The sequence below is a fragment of the Paramisgurnus dabryanus genome, chromosome 21 (genome assembly GCF_030506205.2).
Source record: "Paramisgurnus dabryanus chromosome 21, PD_genome_1.1, whole genome shotgun sequence".
Classification (NCBI taxonomy): domain Eukaryota; kingdom Metazoa; phylum Chordata; class Actinopteri; order Cypriniformes; family Cobitidae; genus Paramisgurnus; species Paramisgurnus dabryanus.
In genome coordinates, this window is record NC_133357.1 from 28828096 (window position 1) to 28850183 (window position 22088).

At 39.6% G+C, this 22088-nt stretch overlaps 1 protein-coding gene across 17 annotated transcripts in view; it reads right to left on the reverse strand.

Annotated features, from left to right (window-relative positions):
• Positions 1-22088, reverse strand: part of LOC135775928 (alpha-2,8-sialyltransferase 8F-like) — a 1056838-nt gene that overhangs the window by 671568 nt on the left and 363182 nt on the right. The window contains exon 1 of one of the 17 annotated variants that reach the window (XM_065286517.2): positions 19945-19991. The exons of the other annotated variants lie outside the window; for them this stretch is intronic. Coding sequence (XP_065142589.1) covers positions 19945-19949 — 5 coding nt within the window. The 5' untranslated portion in view covers positions 19950-19991. Of the gene's footprint in view, positions 1-19944; positions 19992-22088 lie in introns of those variants that run through there. 17 annotated transcript variants of the gene reach the window in all.

Below are 22088 nucleotides of genomic sequence, written 5' to 3' on the forward strand. Positions count from 1 at the left end.
CATTCTGGCCTGCTCCTCGGTGCTCGAGCCCTAATAATAACTCCTTGAAGAACAATAGGGTCCTCACACCCCGGTGTGCTCGGGCCCTAATAATAATAAATATAGCTGCAAGCAGCAATGGCGGGCCCTCGCACGTTTTTTTTACCGCTACACGGTGCGTCCGAGAAAACGATGCACGGTGGGCAAGGGCATAAAGTGGGTAAATATCAGTGGGCTATTTAATGTTGTTACTGAGCCATTAGGGGACTGTAGGTAAAAGAAACTCCACATTTTAGACAAACGGGGGCACTTGTGAGCCACTTAAGAGACACGCCTATGTCTGACCTTTTTGTGCACACTTAACAGCCAACAACTCTAATGTGTGTGCCACATTTAAAGTTCAACTAAGCACGCCAAGAGCCTTAAACATGCCTAAAATTAAAGTAAAGTTTGATGCGTTGCCATGGGAACAGCGTTCAAGATGTCAAAAATTCCTTCGCAATTTATCATCTACTATGCCTCAGCATCATGTTGACCACTTCTGGAGTCAATCACATGAATATCCTAGAAGGAGTATTTAAAAGAACATCGGCGTCTACTGAAAGGCTTAAATATGCCTTTAAAATTAAAGTAAAGTTTGACACGTTGCCATGGGAACAGCGTTCAAGATATCAAAAATTCTCTCACAATTTATCATCTACATTGTCTCAGCATTATGTTGACTACTTCTGGAGTCAATCACATTATTTCCTCAGGAGGAGTATTTAAAAGTTTACCGCATGCAGCTGTAAGGCTTAAATATGCCTTTAAAATGAAAGTAAAGTTTGACAGGTTGCCATGGGAACAGCGTTAGAGATATCAAAAATCCCTTCACAATTTATCATCTAAAATGTCTCTGCATCATGGTGACCACTTTTGGTGTCAATTGCATGATTATTCTAGAAGGAGTATTTAAAGGAACATTGGCGTCAACTGAAAGGCTTAAAAATGCCTTTAAAATGAAAGTAAAGTTTGACGCGTTGCCATGGGAACAGCGTTCGAGATATCAAAAATCCCTTCGCAATTTATCATCTACAATGTCTCGGCATCATGTTGACCACTTTTGGTGTCAATCGCATGAATATCCTAGAAGGAGTATTTAAAGGAACATCGGCGTCAACTGAAAGGCTTAAAAATGCCTTTAAAATGAAAGTAAACTTTGACGCGTTGCCATGGGAACAGCGTTTGAGATATCAAAAATCCCTTCGCAATTTATCATCTACAATGTCTCTGCATCATGGTGACCACTTTTGGTGTCAATCGCATGATTATTCTAGAAGGAGTATTTAAAGGAACATTGGCGTCAACTGAAAGGCTTAAAAATGCCCTTAAAATGAAAGTAAAGTTTGACGCGTTGCCATGGGAACAGCGTTCGAGATATCAAAAATCCCTTCGCAATTTATCATCTACAATGTCTCGGCATCATGTTGACCACTTTTGGTGTCAATCGCATGAATATCCTAGAAGGAGTATTTAAAGGAACATCGGCGTCAACTGAAAGGCTTAAAAATGCCTTTAAAATGAAAGTAAAGTTTGACGCGTTGCCATGGGAACAGCGTTTGAGATATCAAAAATCCCTTCGCAATTTATCATCTACAATGTCTCGGCATCATGTTGACCACTTTTGGTGTCAATCGCATGAATATCCTAGAAGGAGTATTTAAAGGAACATTGGCGTCAACTGAAAGGCTTAAAAATGCCTTTAAAATGAAAGTAAACTTTGACGCGTTGCCATGAAAACAGCGTTTGAGATATCAAAAATCCCTTCGCAATTTATCATCTACAATGTCTCTGCATCATGGTGACCACTTTTGGTGTCAATCGCATGAATATCCTAGAAGGAGTATTTAAAGTGTTACGTGGGAATGCATTTACATGTTGGTTGTGTTGGTCTAGTTTTCCTTTGTGTTTCTCTCTCTCTCTTCGTACACTCTAACTATCACGACTCGCAGGTGGAGCTGATAACGAGTGACCTGATTGGAGACAAAATTACAAAATTACAAAATTACTAAAAGAGGTATTTCATGTAGTGTCCGACTCGGTACTAAATATCTTTAACTCATCGCTAGAATTAGGATACGTTCCAACAGCTTTCAAACTAGCAGTTATTAGACCGCTCATTAAAAAACCAAACCTTGACCAGGGAGATCTTAATAACTTTAGACCAATCTCAAATCTACCTTTTCTTTCTAAAATATTAGAAAAAATAGTGGCAAGCCAGCTACGCACATTCATAGCGAATAATAATACATATGAAAAGTTCCAATCAGGATTCAGGCCCCACCATAGCACAGAGACAGCGCTGCTTAGAGTTACAAATGACCTCCTATTAACATCCGATCGTGGTGAAATCTCAATCCTTATATTACTAGACCTTAGTGCAGCCTTTGACACAATAGATCACAAAATCCTACTCAATAGACTAGAAAACTATGTTGGCATCAGTGGTCAGGCGTTAGCCTGGTTTAGATCGTATCTAACCAATCGATATCACTTTGTTTATGTAAATGAGGAAGAGTCACATCACTCCCCCGTTAAATACGGCGTACCTCAGGGATCAGTTCTAGGCCCTATCCTATTCTCGTTATATATGTTACCTCTAGGAGACATTATCAGGAAACATAACATAAGTTTTCACTGCTATGCGGATGATACCCAGCTTTACATCTCGTCACATCCTAGCGAAACCCACCAGTTTGCTAAGCTAACAGACTGCATTAGTGATATTAGGGACTGGATGGCACATAACTTTCTTATGCTAAACTCCAATAAGACAGAGATACTTATTATTGAACCAAATCGCTCCAAACATAATATGTCAGATTACAAGTTGCCCATAGATGGCTGCACGGTGGTGCCATCTTCCACGGTTAAGAATTTAGGCGTAATGTTTGACAGCAATCTATCTTTCGATAGTCATATCTCCAACGTCTGCCGCACAGCATTTTTCCATCTTAGAAATATCTCAAAAATACGCCATATGCTGTCTGCATCAGATGCAGAAAAGCTTATCCATGCTTTTATGACCTCTAGATTAGACTATTGTAACTCGTTACTCGGGGGATGCCATGCAAATCAGGTAAACAAGCTACAGCTGGTTCAAAACGCCGCCGCAAGAGTGCTTACTCGATCTAAAAAGTATGACCACATTAGTCCAATTCTGGCATCTTTACACTGGCTACCAGTTAAATATCGCATACAATTTAAAATATTACTAATCACCTACAAAGCCTTAAATGGCCTAGCGCCCTCGTATATAAAAGAACTACTATCAGAATACAATCCACCACGTAAACTGCGATCACAAAATTCGGGTTACTTAATTATCCCTAGAATATCAAAAGTGTCTAAAGGTGGTAGATCCTTTTCCTACTTAGCCCCTAAGCTCTGGAATGATTTACCAAATAATGTTCGAGTATCAGACACAGTCGATCAATTTAAATCTAAACTTAAGACATTCTTCTTTAACAAAGCATTCACATAGAATGTCCAGTAAATGTACTTTTCCCGCAGTAGTTATTTTGTCTAGAACAAAGCACTCACATACCTCATACGGGTAATTTACTCTTGCCGCAATAGTTAGCCTGTCTGGAACCGAGCTGAATTAAACCACTATAATGTATGACACTTGCATTACATGCGAACGGCCCCTACGCTAATAGAATTCTGTTTTTGTCTCCCTGTCTCGTCCTCGACTCTGAGGACAATGAGACAAACAGACCCAGTTCCTGTTGCTGTGAAGGTCATCGCACCACTGATCAACTGGCTGTCCTTCAACGTGACGCCCAACCGATGCGCGACCAACGGCCACCGGCTGAACCAGTTTAATCCGCTTACACGCTTCCTATCCCTACCGTGTCTATATATTATAAATATAAATATTAATCTCTCCCTAGGGTTTTTTGTCCTTTTAGGATTTTTTCCCATTGGGTTTTCTCCTAGGGGGTTTTTTAGTCCCAGGGAGAGTCAGCCAACTTTGGCTTAACTTAGCACTTTACTGTATACGTTACATTATTAATATGCTCGCTTACACGGTTTTTTATCCTTAGCCGCTATATTCTACTTCTTATACTATGTATTGATTTTCAATGTTCTCCTCTACATCTACTCATGTAAAGCTGCTTTGCAACAATTAACAATTGTGAAAAGCGCTATATAAATAAAATTGAATTGAATTGAATTGAGACGGGAGTGATTGCTGCAATTGTCTATTTAAGTCTCCTGGAGCATGGATCTGGAGCTCCCCGCTCTCATGGCTCTCTTTACTGGCAGCTCTGCTGTTGTAAACTGTTGTTAACCATTCCTTCTAAGTTGATTTATTATGTTGAACTTTTATGTTTATCCTAACTTCTAATTATTTGGAGTATAGTAGGGAGGTGGGTGCCTCTTTTATTTATTATCAGTTTTCTCCTGTTTGTAGTAAGTAGGGAGGTAAGATTTTGTATATTTTGTTTATTATCTGAATTCTAGGTTAGAATTCTTAATTTAGTTAGGTTTGTTTTGTTATTTGTTTTGGCTTTTCCCCCTCCTGAAATGTATATGCTCCTTATTATCTTATGTTTAATAAACTTTCTTTATATACTTTAAAGTATCTTGTGATTTGAAGCCTTGGGGGTGAGAGTGGGGACTCCAGGGGTCTTGTTTGGACCCCTGTTACCTGTTATGAATGTTTCTTCTGTTCTCTTTGAGTAGGGACATTTGTTACTTCGTAACATAATGGGGGCTCGTCCGCTTGTTTTTTTGTGTTGAGGTTAAATAATGAATTGTTTTGTCTTTTTCTTTTTCTTTTTTTTAACAAGTGGAAGTGTCCGCTTGTCAAATTGTATGAGGAACGAACAAGTTTAATAATCCATGTACTGCCGTCTTGGTGAGTAAAGTGTACTCTGATTTTTGTCTGATTTAAAATGAAAGGCAGTAATGATCATTAATAATGGAGTTAGAAGATGTGAGATCATTCATAGAAAAACCTACTATACAGCAGTTTGAGGCATTTAGAAAGAAAGATCTAATACAGATTGCTGAAATTTTGGATGTTTCTGTATTAAGCTCTTCATCTAAACAGGTAGTTAAAGCTGAAGTTTATGCTAAACTGGTGGAGCGAGGTTTTTTTTCTGCTGCTATGGATAGCGAAACTGAAAAGAGTGATGTTTTAGAGCCTGCTAAAACTGATTTGAAATCTCAATCAGATACTTTGCTCTTGTTAAGATTAAAAGAAGTGGAGTTACAAATAAAACGTCAAGAACATGAGAATCGTACTTTACTGCTACGTGAATTAGAGATGGTCCACATGGAAAAGGAAAGGGAGCGTGCGTTTACTGCTGTTTCATCTGACATACCTTTACCTACACAGCCTGTTGCTGTTAGTTTGTTTGATCCAAGTAAATACATTAAGCTTGTGCCTCCTTTTCGTGAGTCAGAAGCTGATGCTTATTTCATTGCATTTGAGCGCATTGCTGTTAAGCTTAACTGGCCAAAAGATATGTGGGGGTTAATGCTACAATGCAGTTTAGTAGGTAAAGCTCAAGAAGTATGTTCTGCTTTGCCCATCGAGGAGTCTCTAAATTATGATTTGGTGAAAGCTGCTGTTTTGCGAGTTTACGAACTTGTGCCTGAAGCGTATAGACAGAAATTTCGTAACTATACTAAATCAGCTAAACAAACTTTTGTTCAGTTTGCACGTGATAAGAGGGCTCTGTTAGAAAAGTGGTGTGCCGCTTCTAAAACGACTACATTTGAGCAACTTCAAGAACTGATTCTGTTGGAGGATTTTAAAAACTGTTTTTCAGACAATTTAGTGATTTACCTTAATGAGCAAAAGGTTAATTCCCTCTCAGCCGCTGCAGTGTTGGCGGATGAATATATTCTGACACACAAGACTGTATTTTCTTCTGCTTCTAGCCCGAATCATAGTACTCCAATGCTTCTTTCAAGTGTGGAGAAACCTTTGATGTACACTCGCTCAACGAAACCAATGATGCGCTCTGCAGTGCAGGGGAAGGACCCAAGCAAAAGTGGTGAGACTAAAAGAGTTTGCTTTTATTGCTTGGATCCAAATCATCTTATTGTTGATTGTAATGCTTGGAAGAAAAAGAATGCTGCCGTCAAACCTAAAGGGGTAGCTAATATTGTTCTTGAGCAAATGTCTGGTGTTACAGAGACTTCAGACAGTTCTGCATTTACTCCCTTTGTATGTAAAGGTAGTGTGTCAGTTTCTCTTGGTGGTGTTATGAAGTCAATTTCAATTTTGAGGGATACGGGGTCCGCTCAATCGTTTATATTGGAAGGTGTATTACCCTTCTCAGATTTGACGTACACTGGTACTGATGTGTTGGTTCGTGGAATTGAATTGAACTGTGTTAAAGTTCCTCTTCATTCTGTGTTTTTGACTTCTGATTTAGTTACAGGTCCTGTTAAAGTGGGGTTACGCTCAAGGCTGCCTGTAGAGGGCGTAAGTCTAATCTTAGGAAATGACCTGGCGGGTGCTAAAGTTTTTCCTCACCCAATTGTAGCGAAAACTCCGGTTTGTGATGCCGAGCTTGCTAGTCGATTTCCTTCAACATTTTCAGCATGTGCTGTCACTCGTGCACAGGCACGCAAAAATGAGGATGTGATTGATCTGTCTGACACTTTTCTTGTTTCTCCAGATTCTCCCTCCGAGTTAAGGTTATCTGTACATCCTAGTGTGGGCATTAGCGATAGTGAGATTTCTGATCAAGGACCTTCTCTGACGATGGGGAGAGAACAACTTGGGAAAGCTCAAAAGTCTGACCCTTCTCTAATGCGCTGTGTTGAGGCCGTAGAGGGTAAAGTGAAAGGAGGTAATGCTGATGGGGTACAGTATTTCTGGGACCGAGGGGTCTTAATGCGTGAGTGGTTATCTCGTAATGCAAAGGAGGCTGGAGTAAGTCCAGATTATCAGATTGTATTACCTTCTGGTTACCGAAAGGCTGTGCTTAAACTTGCTCATGACCACCCACTGTCAGGTCATTTAGGCAGTACTAAAACCTTTATGCGAGTGGCTAAGTATTTTTATTGGCCTGGTTTAAGATCTGCTGTGTCAAGATATTGTCGTTCATGTCATGTATGCCAAATTTCTGGTAAACCAAACCAAACAATTTGTCCGGCTCCTTTGCAGCCTATTCCAGTGATGGGAGAACCATTCGAGCGACTCATTCTTGACTGTGTTGGTCCTCTACCGAAATCGAAAGCAGGTCATCAGTATATTCTAACTTTAATGTGTGCCGCGACTCGCTTTCCAGAGGCAATACCATTGCGTAACATCAAAGCGAAAACCATTGTGAAAGAGTTGATTAAATTTTGTTCAACGTTTGGGTTACCTCGTGTGATCCAGACTGATCAGGGAACAAATTTTAAATCTAAAGTGTTTGAACAAGTGTTGAAAGGAATTTCCGTTAATCACGTAGTGTCGAGCGCATATCATCCGCAGTCCCAGGGAGCTCTAGAAAGATTCCACCAGACGCTCAAATCAATGATGAGGGCGCACTGTGTGGAAGCCGTTAACGACTGGGCTGATGATCTCCCTTTGCTTTTATTTGCGATAAGGGAAACAGTTCAAGAATCGTTGGGGTTTAGTCCTGCGGAGCTCATTTTTGGACACACGGTTCGGGGTCCTTTAAAATTACTACGCGAGCAACTTGTTAGTAATGACACCCCGCTTGTTCCCGTATCGGAGTATGTCCATTCTATTCGTGAACGTCTTCGTAGGACTTGTGACCTTGCGAAAAAAAAATTTGTCTGAGTCGCAGAACGAGATGAAGGAGCATTATGACCGTAAAACTGTCGCTCGTTCTTTTCATCCTGGTGAATCTGTGTTGCTATTAATGGCAGTGCCAGGGTCTGCTCTGCAACCAAGATTTTCAGGGCCTTATAAGGTGACGAAAAAGTTAAGTGCCATGAATTATCTGATTTGCACGCCTGATCGTCGGAGGAAGTCGCGAATGGTTCATATTAACATGTTAAAGTCTTATGTGCAAGACGAGTCTGCCATTGTTAAGCCGAGTGTCATCGTTGAGTCACCTGTAGATGGGATGGAACAGGATTTTTCTGTACCTTGTGGTCATCTGTCGAACTCTGTAATACTGAATAAGTTGGAATCTCACTTAAGTTATTTAGCTCCGAATCAAAAGAAAGATATCGTTGAGTTAATGGAAAACCATCGTTCACTATTTGGTGACATTCCATCACAGACTACAGTACTTCAGCATGATATTGATGTCGGAAATGCGCAGCCAATAAGACAGCACCCCTTTCGGCTGAATCCAAGGAAGCGTGAGCTAATGAAAGCAGAGGTCGAGTATTTACGTGAGAATAACTTTGCGAGACCCAGTTTGAGTGCGTGGAGTTCGCCTTGTTTGTTGGTCCCCAAGGCTGATTCATCGGTTCGGTTCTGCACTGACTATCGCAAAGTCAACGCAGTAACTAAACCTGACTCGTTCCCACTTCCACGAATGGAAGATTGCATAGATCGGGTTGGTCCTGCAAAATTTGTTACAAAATTGGATCTTCTGAAGGGGTACTGGCAAGTTCCTCTTACTTCTAGGGCCTCAGAGATTTCAGCATTCGTGACCCCTGATGATTTTATGCAGTACTCTGTTATGGCGTTTGGAATGCGAAATGCTCCATCTACTTTCCAACGTTTGATGCGTATCGTATTAAGTGGAGTACAGAAATGTGAGGCTTATCTAGACGATATTGTAATATATTCTTCTAGCTGGGAAGAACATTTAAATTCCCTACGTGAAGTGTTTTCACGTTTGTGTGATGCGTCTCTGACTTTGAACCTAGCTAAATGTGAATTCGCCAAGGCAACAGTGGTCTACTTGGGGAAAAGAGTTGGTCAGGGACAGGTTTGCCCGGTTGACGCAAAGATTGCATCTGTTATGAAGTTTCCAGTACCTGTGAATAAAAGAGAACTGCGTCGATTTTTGGGGATGGCAGGTTATTACAGAGGCTTCTGTCGTAACTTTGCCAGCATTGTATCACCCTTAACCGATCTCCTCAGCACAGCTCGAGTATTTGTGTGGTCTCCTGCTTGTGAGGAAGCTTTTCGTGCAGCTAAGGATTTACTGTGTAACGCTCCTGTTTTGGCAGCGCCAGAGTTTACGCGCTCTTTTAAGCTGGAAGTGGATGCCTCTGCTACTGGCGCTGGTGCGGTTTTACTTCAAGAGAGTGAGTTTGATGTTGATCACCCAGTATGTTACTTCTCGAAAAAATTTACGCTATGTCAACGCAGATATAGTACCATCGAAAAAGAGGCTCTTGCGTTGTTATTAGCGTTACAACATTTCGAGGTGTATTTGGGTGGAAGTTCGTTTCCAGTTGTTGTTTATACGGACCACAACCCACTTGTGTTCTTGGCCCGGATGTCGAATTCAAATCAACGCTTAATGCGCTGGGCATTGATCGTTCAAGAGTTTGACTTGGATATCCGACATAAAAAAGGATCGCAAAATACTGTTGCGGATGCGCTGTCCCGCGTTTATGGTGCTGAAGTGTAGGATATATGCAGTGGTGCAGTGTAGGTAATGCAAACTTCCTGTTAGCATTTTTTTTTGTGGGGAGGTGTTACGTGGGAATGCATTTACATGTTGGTTGTGTTGGTCTAGTTTTCCTTTGTGTTTCTCTCTCTCTCTTCGTACACTCTAACTATCACGACTCGCAGGTGGAGCTGATAACGAGTGACCTGATTGGAGACGGGAGTGATTGCTGCAATTGTCTATTTAAGTCTCCTGGAGCATGGATCTGGAGCTCCCCGCTCTCATGGCTCTCTTTACTGGCAGCTCTGCTGTTGTAAACTGTTGTTAACCATTCCTTCTAAGTTGATTTATTATGTTGAACTTTTATGTTTATCCTAACTTCTAATTATTTGGAGTATAGTAGGGAGGTGGGTGCCTCTTTTATTTATTATCAGTTTTCTCCTGTTTGTAGTAAGTAGGGAGGTAAGATTTTGTATATTTTGTTTATTATCTGAATTCTAGGTTAGAATTCTTAATTTAGTTAGGTTTGTTTTGTTATTTGTTTTGGCTTTTCCCCCTCCTGAAATGTATATGCTCCTTATTATCTTATGTTTAATAAACTTTCTTTATATACTTTAAAGTATCTTGTGATTTGAAGCCTTGGGGGTGAGAGTGGGGACTCCAGGGGTCTTGTTTGGACCCCTGTTACCTGTTATGAATGTTTCTTCTGTTCTCTTTGAGTAGGGACATTTGTTACTTCGTAACAAAAGGAACATCGGCGTCAACTGAAAGGCTTAAAAATGCCTTTAAAATGAAAGTAAAGTTTGACGCGTTGCCATGGGAACAGCGTTTGAGATATCAAAAATCCCTTCGCAATTTATCATCTACAATCTCTCGGCTTCATGTTCACCACTTTTGGTGTCAATTGCATGATTTTTCTAGAAGGAGTATTTAAAAGAACATAACATGGAACTGTCAAAAAAAATCCAACTTTGTGACTGACACACTTCCTGGCGCCTGGTGGTGGCGCTATACCCGGGAGTCACAATAGGCACATCGATGCGATCGGAATCTTCAGACGAACAAACACCCCGCTTGGCATCACAATAAGATATTTTTTGCCTTAGAAATTAGACACTTCCTGTTTCTCTAAATTCGCCATAAATTCGTCGCCTCGCCATGGCAAAACCGTTCTAGATATCAAAAATCCCTTCGCAATTTAGCAAGTACAATGTCTCGACATCATGATCACCACGTTTGGTGTCAATCCCATGAATCCACTAGGAGGAGTTTTAAAAGTTCAACGAATGCATTTTTTAAACAATCCAAAATAGCCGACTTCCTGTTGGGCGGAGCTTAAATGTTAGAGGGCGAAAGTTGTTCGGGTCGATGAGATCTATATGCGTACCAACTCTCGTACATGTGCGTACATTTTTGCCCGATCTGTGCATCAATGTTTTTTTTTGCATTACAGGGGGCGCTATAGAGCCCCCGTGCCACGCCCGTGTTCCAGCCTTTGGATTTCTGCGATGACGGACGACTCTGACGTCTGTGCCAATTTTCAAGAGTTTTCGAGTATGTTAAGGCACCCAAAAAGTCCAAAAGTGTTAAAAAAAAAAAAAAAAAAAAAAAAAAAAAAAATAATAAAAATAATAATCCGAGCAAAAACAATAGGGCTTCACACCTACGGTGCAGGCCATTCTGGCCTGCTCCTCGGTGCTCGGGCCCTAATAACTCCTTGAAGAACAATAGGGTCCTCACACCCCGGTGTGCTCGGGCCCTAAAAATATGTGGCAACAGGAAATCCTGGAGAATAAAGAACAAATCACCTTCAAAATTGATACAGGCGCTGCAGTCACAGCGATTCCAGTGTCTATGTATTCAGCTGAAAAGCAAGGGAAACTCAAAGATTCTAAAAAGATGATCTTAGGCCCTAACAATACTCCTTTGAAGGTAATGGGTAAATTCAGTGCAAAAGGACAAAAAGAAGATTCAGCAGGATATTTACGTTGTAATGGATTTAGTGATGCCATTATTTGGATTACCTGCAGTCCAAGGTTTACAGTTACTACAGCAGGTAGCCAACATACACGAACCTGGAGAGCAGTACAAAGCAATGTTCACTAAAGTCTTCTCGGGTCTCGGGAAATTGGAGGGCAGCTACAAGATCAAACTGTCAGATGGAGCTGTTCCATTTGCATCAGCCCCACGACGAGTACCACTGCCGCTTATGGAGCGAGTGAAAATGGAACTCCACAGAATGGAAGAGATGGGAGTCATTTGACGAATCTAAGAGCCTACCCCATGGTTCGCAGGAATGGCAGTCGTACCAAAACCGAACGGCAATATCAGGATTTGCGTGGATTTTACAAGGCTGAACAAAAACGTGTGCAGAGAAAGACACATACTGCCAGCTGTGGATGAGACTTTAGCGCAGCTAGAGGGAGCAGCTGTGTTTTCAAAATTAGATGCCACATCTGGGTTCTGGCAGATACCCTTAAACGAAGACTCAGAGCAGTTAACAACATTTATTACACCCTTAGGGAGATATTGTTTCCGGCATCTTCCTTCCAGGATATCTTCGGCCCCGGAGCACTTCCAGCTCAGGATCGCACAGATCGTCGCAGGGACGACTGGAACTCTTTGCCATGCAGATGAGAACGAACACAGTAAGAGACTGTGTGAGGTGCTGAGAAAGTTTGAAAAAGCAGGACTGATGTTGAACAACAAGTGTGTGTTCGCAGTTGATAGAGTAAAGTTTCTAGGACATACTGTTAGCCCCCAAGGGATCAAAGCGGACCAGGACAAGATTAAAGCTATTGTCAACATGCCTGAGCCCCAGAATGTGGAAGGAGTCAGACGTTTCATTGGGATGGTTAATTATGTCGGGAAGTTTTCACCTCATCTGCCGACTCTCACAAAACCACTGAGAGACCTGTTAAAGAATGACAGCACCTGGATATGGGATGCGCATAACTCAGACAGAACTCAGCTCACCAGCTAAACTGGCACGGTATAGTCCAAACAACGAGACTGTGGTTTCAGCCGATGCTTCATCGTACGGTCTTGGTGGGGTGCTCATGCAGAAACAGAAAAGCTGTGAGTGGAGGCCTGTTGTGTAAATCTCTCGAAGTCTGACAACCACAGAAACAGGATATGCACAAATTGAAAAAGAGGCTCTGGCGTAACATGGGCATGTGAGCGGCTCAGTGCATACCTGCTGGGATTGGAATTTATGATAGAGACTGACCACAAACCTCTAATATCTCTGTTAGGAAACAGACCAATTGATGACTTACCTCCAAGAATTCTGCGGTTCAGACTGAGGCTGCTCAGATTCAGGTACAACATCATGCATGTCCCTGGAAAACAACTGGTCGCTGCAGACATGTTGTCACGAGCACCAGCTGGGCCGGAAAAATCTACAGAAAGCGACACACTGGAGGATGAGTGCAATGTTTTTGTGGATCTCATAGTTCAACAAATCCCTACGACAAAAACAAAACTGAAACAGATTCAGGAAAAGCAGGACGAAGATCTAATATGCCAACAGTTGAGACGGTATACATTGTAAGGTGGTGCCAAACCCTGACAAAAGGTATTTCTAAAGCCAGCAGCAAATGGCTGAATCCACAGGGAAATGCTTCCTAATTCCTGTTGAATTTTCATCTGAAACCTTTCTCAAAGAATTCACATCTACCCCCCAAGACAGTTACCCCATGGGGTGAGACAGAAGAGTCACACACCCTACCACACTTTCTCATCCCCCTCTCCTCATGTTCTAAAAGGAAACTGTATATGGAATGCTACATTCTACATGCACAAAGAATCTGAAACTGGTCTTGTTTGGTGTTATATGAAGTGTTTTAATGCAAGTGGTACATTTGGGTTTATTAATATGACAACAGGATTCAATGTTAATCTGTGACAATAAATAAGTAAATTTAACCTAACATTGGGAGACAACTCTTACCTTAGACATGTTGACCAATCACACACTGTATGTACATTAGCCAACACCCCTGAGTTTTACACCAACCAATCAGTACCAAATTCCTATATGCTTTGTCTCTCTGGATATTTAAGGGAATGATGTAAAATGGTTCAGTGGGTCTTTCTGTTCATAGAAACTCACCCCCATGATGCTGTATCTTTGATACAACATCATGTATTTCATTTTACTTTTAGAAATCTGTAACCAGATATTCATTATCTGCCAGGTATGCATTACTCTCATTTGATTATATTTGTTTCTTCGTTTTCGAATTGGAATGTAAATTGGCTTTTGAATTATGTTCTTCCTACCTGGTTAATAAATTGTTATGTTTGATTTTATTCTGTGTTGCTCTGTAAATGTTGATACTGCAAGTAATATCGTTGTATCCGTAGTTACCGTAAGGACTGAAATCAGGCTAGGATCGGCCCAATCCCAGTTAGATAGTGAATAATACATCAGCTGAGGATTTGAGAGATACGACTAGCAAATTGGCGTTAGTTTAAGTGTACTTAGAAGCGTGGAGGCTGTGTTTCCGTTTAGAGTAACATTTCTGATTACTCTAAATAGGGTCAGCCTCAACCTCTGTTTATTTCAATATTATTCTATTCATTAACTTTGACTAGAAATAATTATTGTAATAATTAAGTGTCACCTCTAAGGGGACTAAATAAAGTATGTTTAAAGTTGAGCACGCAGAGAGCGGCCGCTTTAGCGTATAGTCCAACTTCTGGCAGCGACCAATACTGATTCGCTTATGACCGTTGACCAGTATATTAATTATGAGGCCCGTACTAGGATCATGTGCGACTGTGAGAACCGAATGAACGAGTGTAATACCAGAGCTTTATCAAAATAAATAAACAAACATCCATCTAAATTCTGTAAGTTTAAAAAGTAATAATCAATCCGATTTGTAATATAATATAAACTAAATCTTTGTCTTTGGAGTCAGATAAGAGAAAAATATACCTAAATTACGTAACGCCAAAACGTCATCTGCAAAGCGCCGGAAAAGACCGAACGCGCTACAATCCTTCGGCCATGGGGAATATATTGTGTACCCCCTTACTATGGAGACAATTTAATGCTGTATAGTTTTGCACAAAAATAAAGTTTTGCAAAGAATAAAAAAGAATTAAGCAATGAAAAAAATGTTTTGTGAACAAAATAAATGTTTTGCAAACAAAAATAAAGAATTGCAAAGGAATGATAAAGTATTGAGCAGAAAAAATAAGATTTGCAAGCAAAAATAATAAATTGCAAAATAAAATAAAGTTGTGCAAAAATAAAAATATAATCAATTACAAAAATCAATGATAGCTGTAATCCTATTTTATCTTTGTCACACATTTTTTAATGCTCAAACATACTAAATCATTTGCAAAGCTCATTTTATTCTGCGTTTCAGTCAAGCGTGCGCTCACGATACTAGTTTTCCTTTGCGCTGCACTTTTCTGCGCGGTTCTCTTTGTGGCACTGTTTTGACGTGGGGGTGGAGCCAAGGGATTGGGGGCGTATTCAACTCGCCCGCGTGTGTTACGTCATCAGCTTGCTTCGCAGACTGTGGTGAAGCTGAATCAGGAAGCACGGACATGCGGCTGGATCTACTCTATGTGTAAATGATTGTTTTCTTTTAGTTCGCTAGTATTAATATGGCGTTTAGTTAACTAAATGTGTATTAAGACGTTTACTCAAGTTAAAGAAGTTAGAGACTAATTAATGCGGTGATTATATTATCAGTACACTTGCACTCTACTATATGCAGACAAGTTCAGTAGAAATACTTCTGTACTTTACTATGATAAACCAAGGCTTTGTTTAGCATTTGTATTACTGTAGTAGTATTACAAAAATGATGGTTAAATTGTAGTGGGGCCATGATAAATTCGTGGTTACTATGGTTTAAAATACCATAGTTAAACAACTATAATTGCTGTAGGGTCGTGACGAATCGTTATAAGTCTTTTGTTATTGTCACATTAATTTGTTAAATAAAATGTGGTGATGAATTTAGCAAAACACACTGTGCATGTTGTGTTCATTGTTTCTGAGTTTGTAACAGCAGGTTTGCTCACAGGCAGGGGACACACTTAAGTGTAATTGTCTTAATACTGTAGGAAAGATTGCTTATGGCTGACTTGTGTAACCTTTTCATGTGCATATAAAATATCTTATAATTCTGTTGTTTTGTGTGTTCCATGTGTTGTGAACTGGAAGAAATTAAACATCCAAGGCTTATCTGACACAGATTATCCTCTTTGAAAGTTTATACGAAATTGTGTGACTTTTGACCTCGCCACTGTCACAATGAACGTTCTTCTTTCACGAGCCATGTTTGTCTGTGTCCACCTTTGTCTATTTTTGTTTATAGTCTGTATTTGATAAAGATTCATCTCTTAACGGTGTAAAGATAGTCTGCCAGGTTGTATTTTCTGTGATTTTGTAGTATTTGGCACCATATGAATGAAGCAGAAATGGTAATTTCTCATAAGGACACTGTCCCACCATTGGATACACGCAATTTGCAGTGACCCATCACCCTACCTCACTGGCACACTGCACTGTATGGTCATTTCACTTGTTATGTCTTCTGTTTTATTCTTGATGTATGGTTAATGCTATAAAATCTTTCATTTTAAACTGATATTAGTGGAAGGCTAAAGTAATTGTTACCTTAATGTAAAAGTTAATCATTGTGAGAACATAACTTTACATGTTTGAAAATGACAGTTGCATGAGATTGGTATTTCTCTCCCTGGTAAACTAAAGAGGCTTTTCACAAAGTTATCTGAACATTTTGGTAAAGCTTATGTTTCATAATATGGAAGAAATTACTTTACAATTATAAAAAAGCTGACATAAAAACAATGAAAATGGAGTCAAATAAACTTTATTTCAATGTATGTAGACTTTCAAAGAGGATAATCTGTGTCAGATGGCTTGAATGTTTAATTTCTTCCAGTTCACAACACCTGGAACACACAAAACAACAGAATTATTATTAGATATTTCATATGCACATGAAAAGGTTACACAACTAAGCCATAAGCAATCTTTCCTACAGTATTAAGACACTTAAGTGTGTCCTCTGCCTGTGAGAGACAGAGTAAACATGCTGTTACAAACTCAGAAACAATGACCAACATGCAACATGTCCTAATTCATCACCACATTTTATTTAACAAACTAATGTGACAATAACAAAGGACTCATAATGTCAAAACATAATGTAATGACAATAACAAACAACCCTACAGCAATTATAGTTTAACTGTGGTATTTTAAAAACCATAGTAACCACAAATGTATCATGGTCCCACTACAATAACCATAGTTTAACCATCATTTTTGTAATACTACTACAGTAATACAAATGCTTAACAACGCCTTGGTTTGTCATAGTAAAGTACAGAAGTATTTCTACTGATCTTGTCTGCATATAGTAGCGTGCAAGTGTACTGATAATATAATCACCACATTAATTAGTCTCTAACTTCTTTAATTGAGTGAACGTCTTAATACACATTTAGTTAACTAAACGCCATATTAATACTAGCGAAGAAAACAATCATTTACACATACCGTAGATCCAGCCGCATGTCCGTGCTTCCTGATTCAGCTTCACCACCACAGTCTGCGACTCAAGCTGATGACGTAACACAAGCGGGCGAGTTGTATACGCCCCCAATACCTTGGCACCACCCCCACGTCAAAACAGTGCTACAAAGAGAACCACGCAGAAAAGTGCAGCGCAAAGAAAAACCGGTATCGTGAGCGCATGCTTGACTTAAACGCAGAATAAAATTAGCTTTGCAAATGATTTAGTATGTTTGAGCATTAAAAAATGTGTGACAAAGATAAAATAGGATTACAGCTGTCATTGATTTTTGTAATTGATTATATTTTTATTTTTGCACAACTTTATTTTATTTTGCAATTTATTATTTTTGCTTGCAAATCTTATTTTTTCTGCTCAATACTTTATCATTCCTTTGCAATTCTTTATTTTTGTTTGCAAAACATTTATTTTTGTTCATGAAAATTTTTTTTGATTGCTTAATTCTTTTTTATTTTTTGCAAAATTTTATTTTTGTGCAAAACTATACGGCATTAAATTGTCTCCATACCTTATAACATTAAAAGGCTGGCCAGCATATCAGAAGTCAGTGTCGGAGCATCTCATGGCATATTGGTCTCATAGAGTGGATATCCATGTCACCGATGGGATTCTACTAAAAAGTGAACGGCTTGTGATTCCAAAACCCATGCGGGCTGAGATGCTAGAGAGAATTCATCACGGTCACCAAGGAATGACGAAATGCATTGCAAGAGCACAGCGATCTATATGGTGGCCTGGTGTAATAAGAGACGTAAGGAAGTTGGTGGAGAGATGTGACATCTGCTGTTAGCATTCGCAGCAGAAAACAGATCAGTTGATGCCGACACCGCTACCAGCGAGACCCTGGCAACGAGTGGCTGCAGATATCTTTCAATGGGAAGGAGGCCATTATCTGGTCGTGATTGATTACTTCTCGAGATACATTGAGGTTGCAAACTTACCAAAACTCATAACAGCAACAACAGTGGAAAGGCTGAAAGTCATTTTTGCCCGGTTTGGAATTCCCGAAACACTGGTGACGGATAATGGTCCACAGTTTGCATCATGTGATTTTGCTCAAGACTACGATTTTGAACATTTGAACATAAGTAGTCCACGTTACCCTGAAAGTAATGGTGAGGCAGAGAGGGCGGTGCGAACTGTGAAACAGCTGCTAAAAAAGAACCAAGACCCTCAGAGAGCTCTTTTGGCCTACAGATCGACTCCATTAGCTCATGGAATCTCGCCAGCTGAACTTCTGATGGGGAGGAGAATAAGATCAACGGTCCCAGTTCCACCTAAATCTCTCACACCAAAATGGCCAGATCTGAAAGTGTTCAGAAGAAAAGACAGGATGTTAAAAGAGAAACAACAGGAAACATTCAAGTCTAGACACAGAGCAAAAGATCTACCAGTCATCATACCTGGACAGAAAGTCTGGATCAGGACTTCAAAGACAACTGGAACAGTTCAGGGTGAAGCATCAACACCCAGATCTATCAGGTAGAAACTGAGATGGGAACTTTAAGAAGAAACAGCGCTCATCTTCCAGTTCTTCCAGGACCAACTCATCAAGATGTCCAGGGAACAGTTACAAGGTCGGGTAGGATTTCCCGTCCACCAGAAAGACTGGATTTATAATTCAAAATTAGAATAGGAAAGACCTGCTGTCAAGAAAAGGGCAGAATAATCCCGTCAGCGGTGTCAGGAATGTCCAGGCAGTCTACCCTGGCTTCCAGCTTAGGAAAACAAAGTTCAATGTTATATGTGTGAAATTGTTGTTCTAGCTAAAGATAGAAAAAAAATGCAACTATATGTATAGTTGTATAGGTGTTTAGACTAAAAGGAGGGGATGTAGTGGAACCTCCATGACACTAGAGGGCACACCAGTTCAGTAAGATCTATAGAGTGTGATGTATCGAAAGTAAATGAATAAGAAATAAATGGATGTTCGGTGACTGAGCATGTAAGTGATGGGCAGTCCGGCTCTTTCCATTGATTCGGCTCAAGCTCCGGATCTACATTTTAGTGATGGCAGTCCGGCTCTTTTCATAGATTCGGCTCTTCTGGCTCGGCTCCCTTAGAAGAGCCGGCTCCCCTGCCTGCGTCTGAAGATTCGGCTCTGCTCGTTCGGTACAAAGAATCAGCTCTTAGAGCCGCTCGTTCGCGAACGACCCATCACTAGTGCATGTGTCTTGCATCTATCCAGCCATCTGTTACACAGCCAGCTGATTTCATAACTAATGCAGTATTACACTGTGAAGTGATTTACTGTTAATTTTTTACACTACCATATAATTAACTGTATTTGTCCAGGTGAGGTAACACACAACGAAAAAATAACAGGATGGAGACTACCTGATTCTTCAACTATGGCCTCAGCTTCAAATGCAAGAAGTAAGAAGTGCTATATGACTGTGTATTTTGCATTATGAATACATTCTGAATACATCAAAGATGTTTGATAACAAGTTGATCTGCGTAAGTTGTGACATAAAGAATATGTATATATATCTTTCTATAACATTACTTCAATTGTTTTCACATTAAGGTCCAGTTGTTTGGTCCGCACCAGAGTTTCGATTGCTGTTTTCACACCTGCCCAAATAGTCCGCACTAAGGGGGGAAATGAACTTGAGTTCGATTCAATCGAACCAAACAAGGCAGGTGTGAATACACCCTTAATTATAAAACTTACATAATTTTGTCAATTTCTTCAGTGTCTGGATCAGTATGATGTTTTAGCTTTCACTGTTACTTCATTGTATTTCTTAGTCAAACACAGAATAAAAAATCACAACACATCTGTTTAATATTTAACCTGTTTGATTTTAACATTGAATGATTAAACTTACATCATCTTTACCCAGAAATCTCTTCAGCATCACATGGTACATGACCTCTGTAAACACAAACATGGATAGTTAAATGCAAAATAAGCAGCATCTACCAGAACTAAAGCAATGAGCTTTTAAACAACAAAAGATTGTCTGCCACTTGTTAGCTGCCAACATTTCCAACACAAGTTAATGTTGTTTTGTTTTAAGCAAAGAACGACTCATCTTGGCTTCTTTAAAGTTTTGTTTTTAAAATGTTAAAAATAAAATTGATTATTTTAACAGCCTGGTTTGAATGTTACTTCGTGTATTTTAACCCTCATGTTTACCGCTGTGTACCACGTATACCCTTAATGCTTTACTGTTTGTGCTTTAAATTCAAACAGTTCTAGCATAAAGACAAAAATGAATCACAGTAAATAACATAATATGAACAAATAGGCAACCATTCAGCGCGATGCAGACAAATGAATTAAATCAAACTTACCTTTCTGTTGATGAGCAAGCAAACAAAGACCGAGTCCAGTAACCCAAGCCCATAGGTCGAGCGGACGCGCCTGAAGGGTGGGGGCAGATTAGTGGGTGCAGGTGCATTCTGGGAAATGTATTCCTTTTCTTTGGCGTTGTTACTACTGTAGATGTAAACTGACTACGATTTCCAAGATGCATTGGATGCACTACGTCATTCCAACCCAAGTTTGATTGATCCTCTGCTCGCACTTAATATACTTTTATAATATAATATAATATAAGTTTTCATACTGTGCATTGTTCATTATCCTTGATCATTAATAAAAAAATATGTATATTTTTATAAAGTTTATAACGTTAACAAAACATGTTTAGTTGACAAACATGTTAACAGTTATTTTGAATGATGCTCAGATTTTCTTAAATATAAAATCTTTGTGAATCAGCACTTTCTTGATGAAATACAAAACTCTTTAAACATGCCTCAGGAATTATCTCTGGGTCTAGTGGATTAACTGCTCATCATTGGAAACATTGAACGTTTACCTGAATGAATTCTTACTTTAAGTAAATATTAACTAATGCTAAGTTAAGACATGTAACTTACTGAACTTACTTAACTACAACATGAATTCAAATTAATTTATTGTAAATGAATGCATTAACAATGAAAAACTTGTCATTTTGTAGTTAATGATTCTTCATTAGTTTATGATTAGTATATGCCTTAACTCAACATTAGTTCATGTTAAAGTAAAAATACATGTATGTCTTTTATCACTGTGATATATGGACCCTTATTATATTATAAAGCCCCCATCTCTTTTGTTTAAATTTACTGATTGAAGACAAACATTATAATATGTTGTTTGACTTTGTACAAGCATGCATTATCATTAGAAGAAGTTTTATTTATATAGCACCTTTCCAAAGCTCAAGGTAGCTTTACATAACAGTACATCAAAATTAACAACTTCCAAAATAGTCATATATTTCAACACAAGATACATAAAGTTCACAATAAAACAGAGTTTGTCCGAAATGTAGGCTAAAGAGGTGTGTTTTCAGCGGAGTCTTGAAAGATGACAGAAATGACTGTTTAAGTAATGTCAACGGTAATGAGTTCCACAGTTTGGGGGCAGCTATCCTGAAAGACTGGTCACCTGCAGTGGACAACCGGTAACGAGGGACAGACAGAAGACCCTGTTCAGCTGATCTGAGGGATCTTGCAGGTGTCACGGATACACCAGGTCCTTCCACACACATCACTCATTATCGCCAATCACACTCACCGGACTATTGATTCACTGCACCTGTCATCTCATCATCAACCACTCAATATAAGGCAGTCACAGACACACACTCCTTGTCCGGTCTCGTCTCAGCGAACATTACATGTGAGCTATTGTGGACAAACCTGACTCTCTGTTTATTATTCAGATCTATTTGACCTCCATCTTCATCTGTGGAATCTCCAGAGCCAGAGTGTGTGTCTGTGCTTCCTGTTTGGACTCTCAACAAGCTATTTCATCTGCCATTGATTTATCATTTAATATTCATCTCAATAAACTGTTCCATTCTAAATTTTCCCAGAGCTAAATTGGATGCTAGCATGTCATCTTTCCACTTTTGGACCATGTCGCCCACCAGAGCTGCCCTCTCCAGGACCAGAACCCATGCAGCTGCACTCA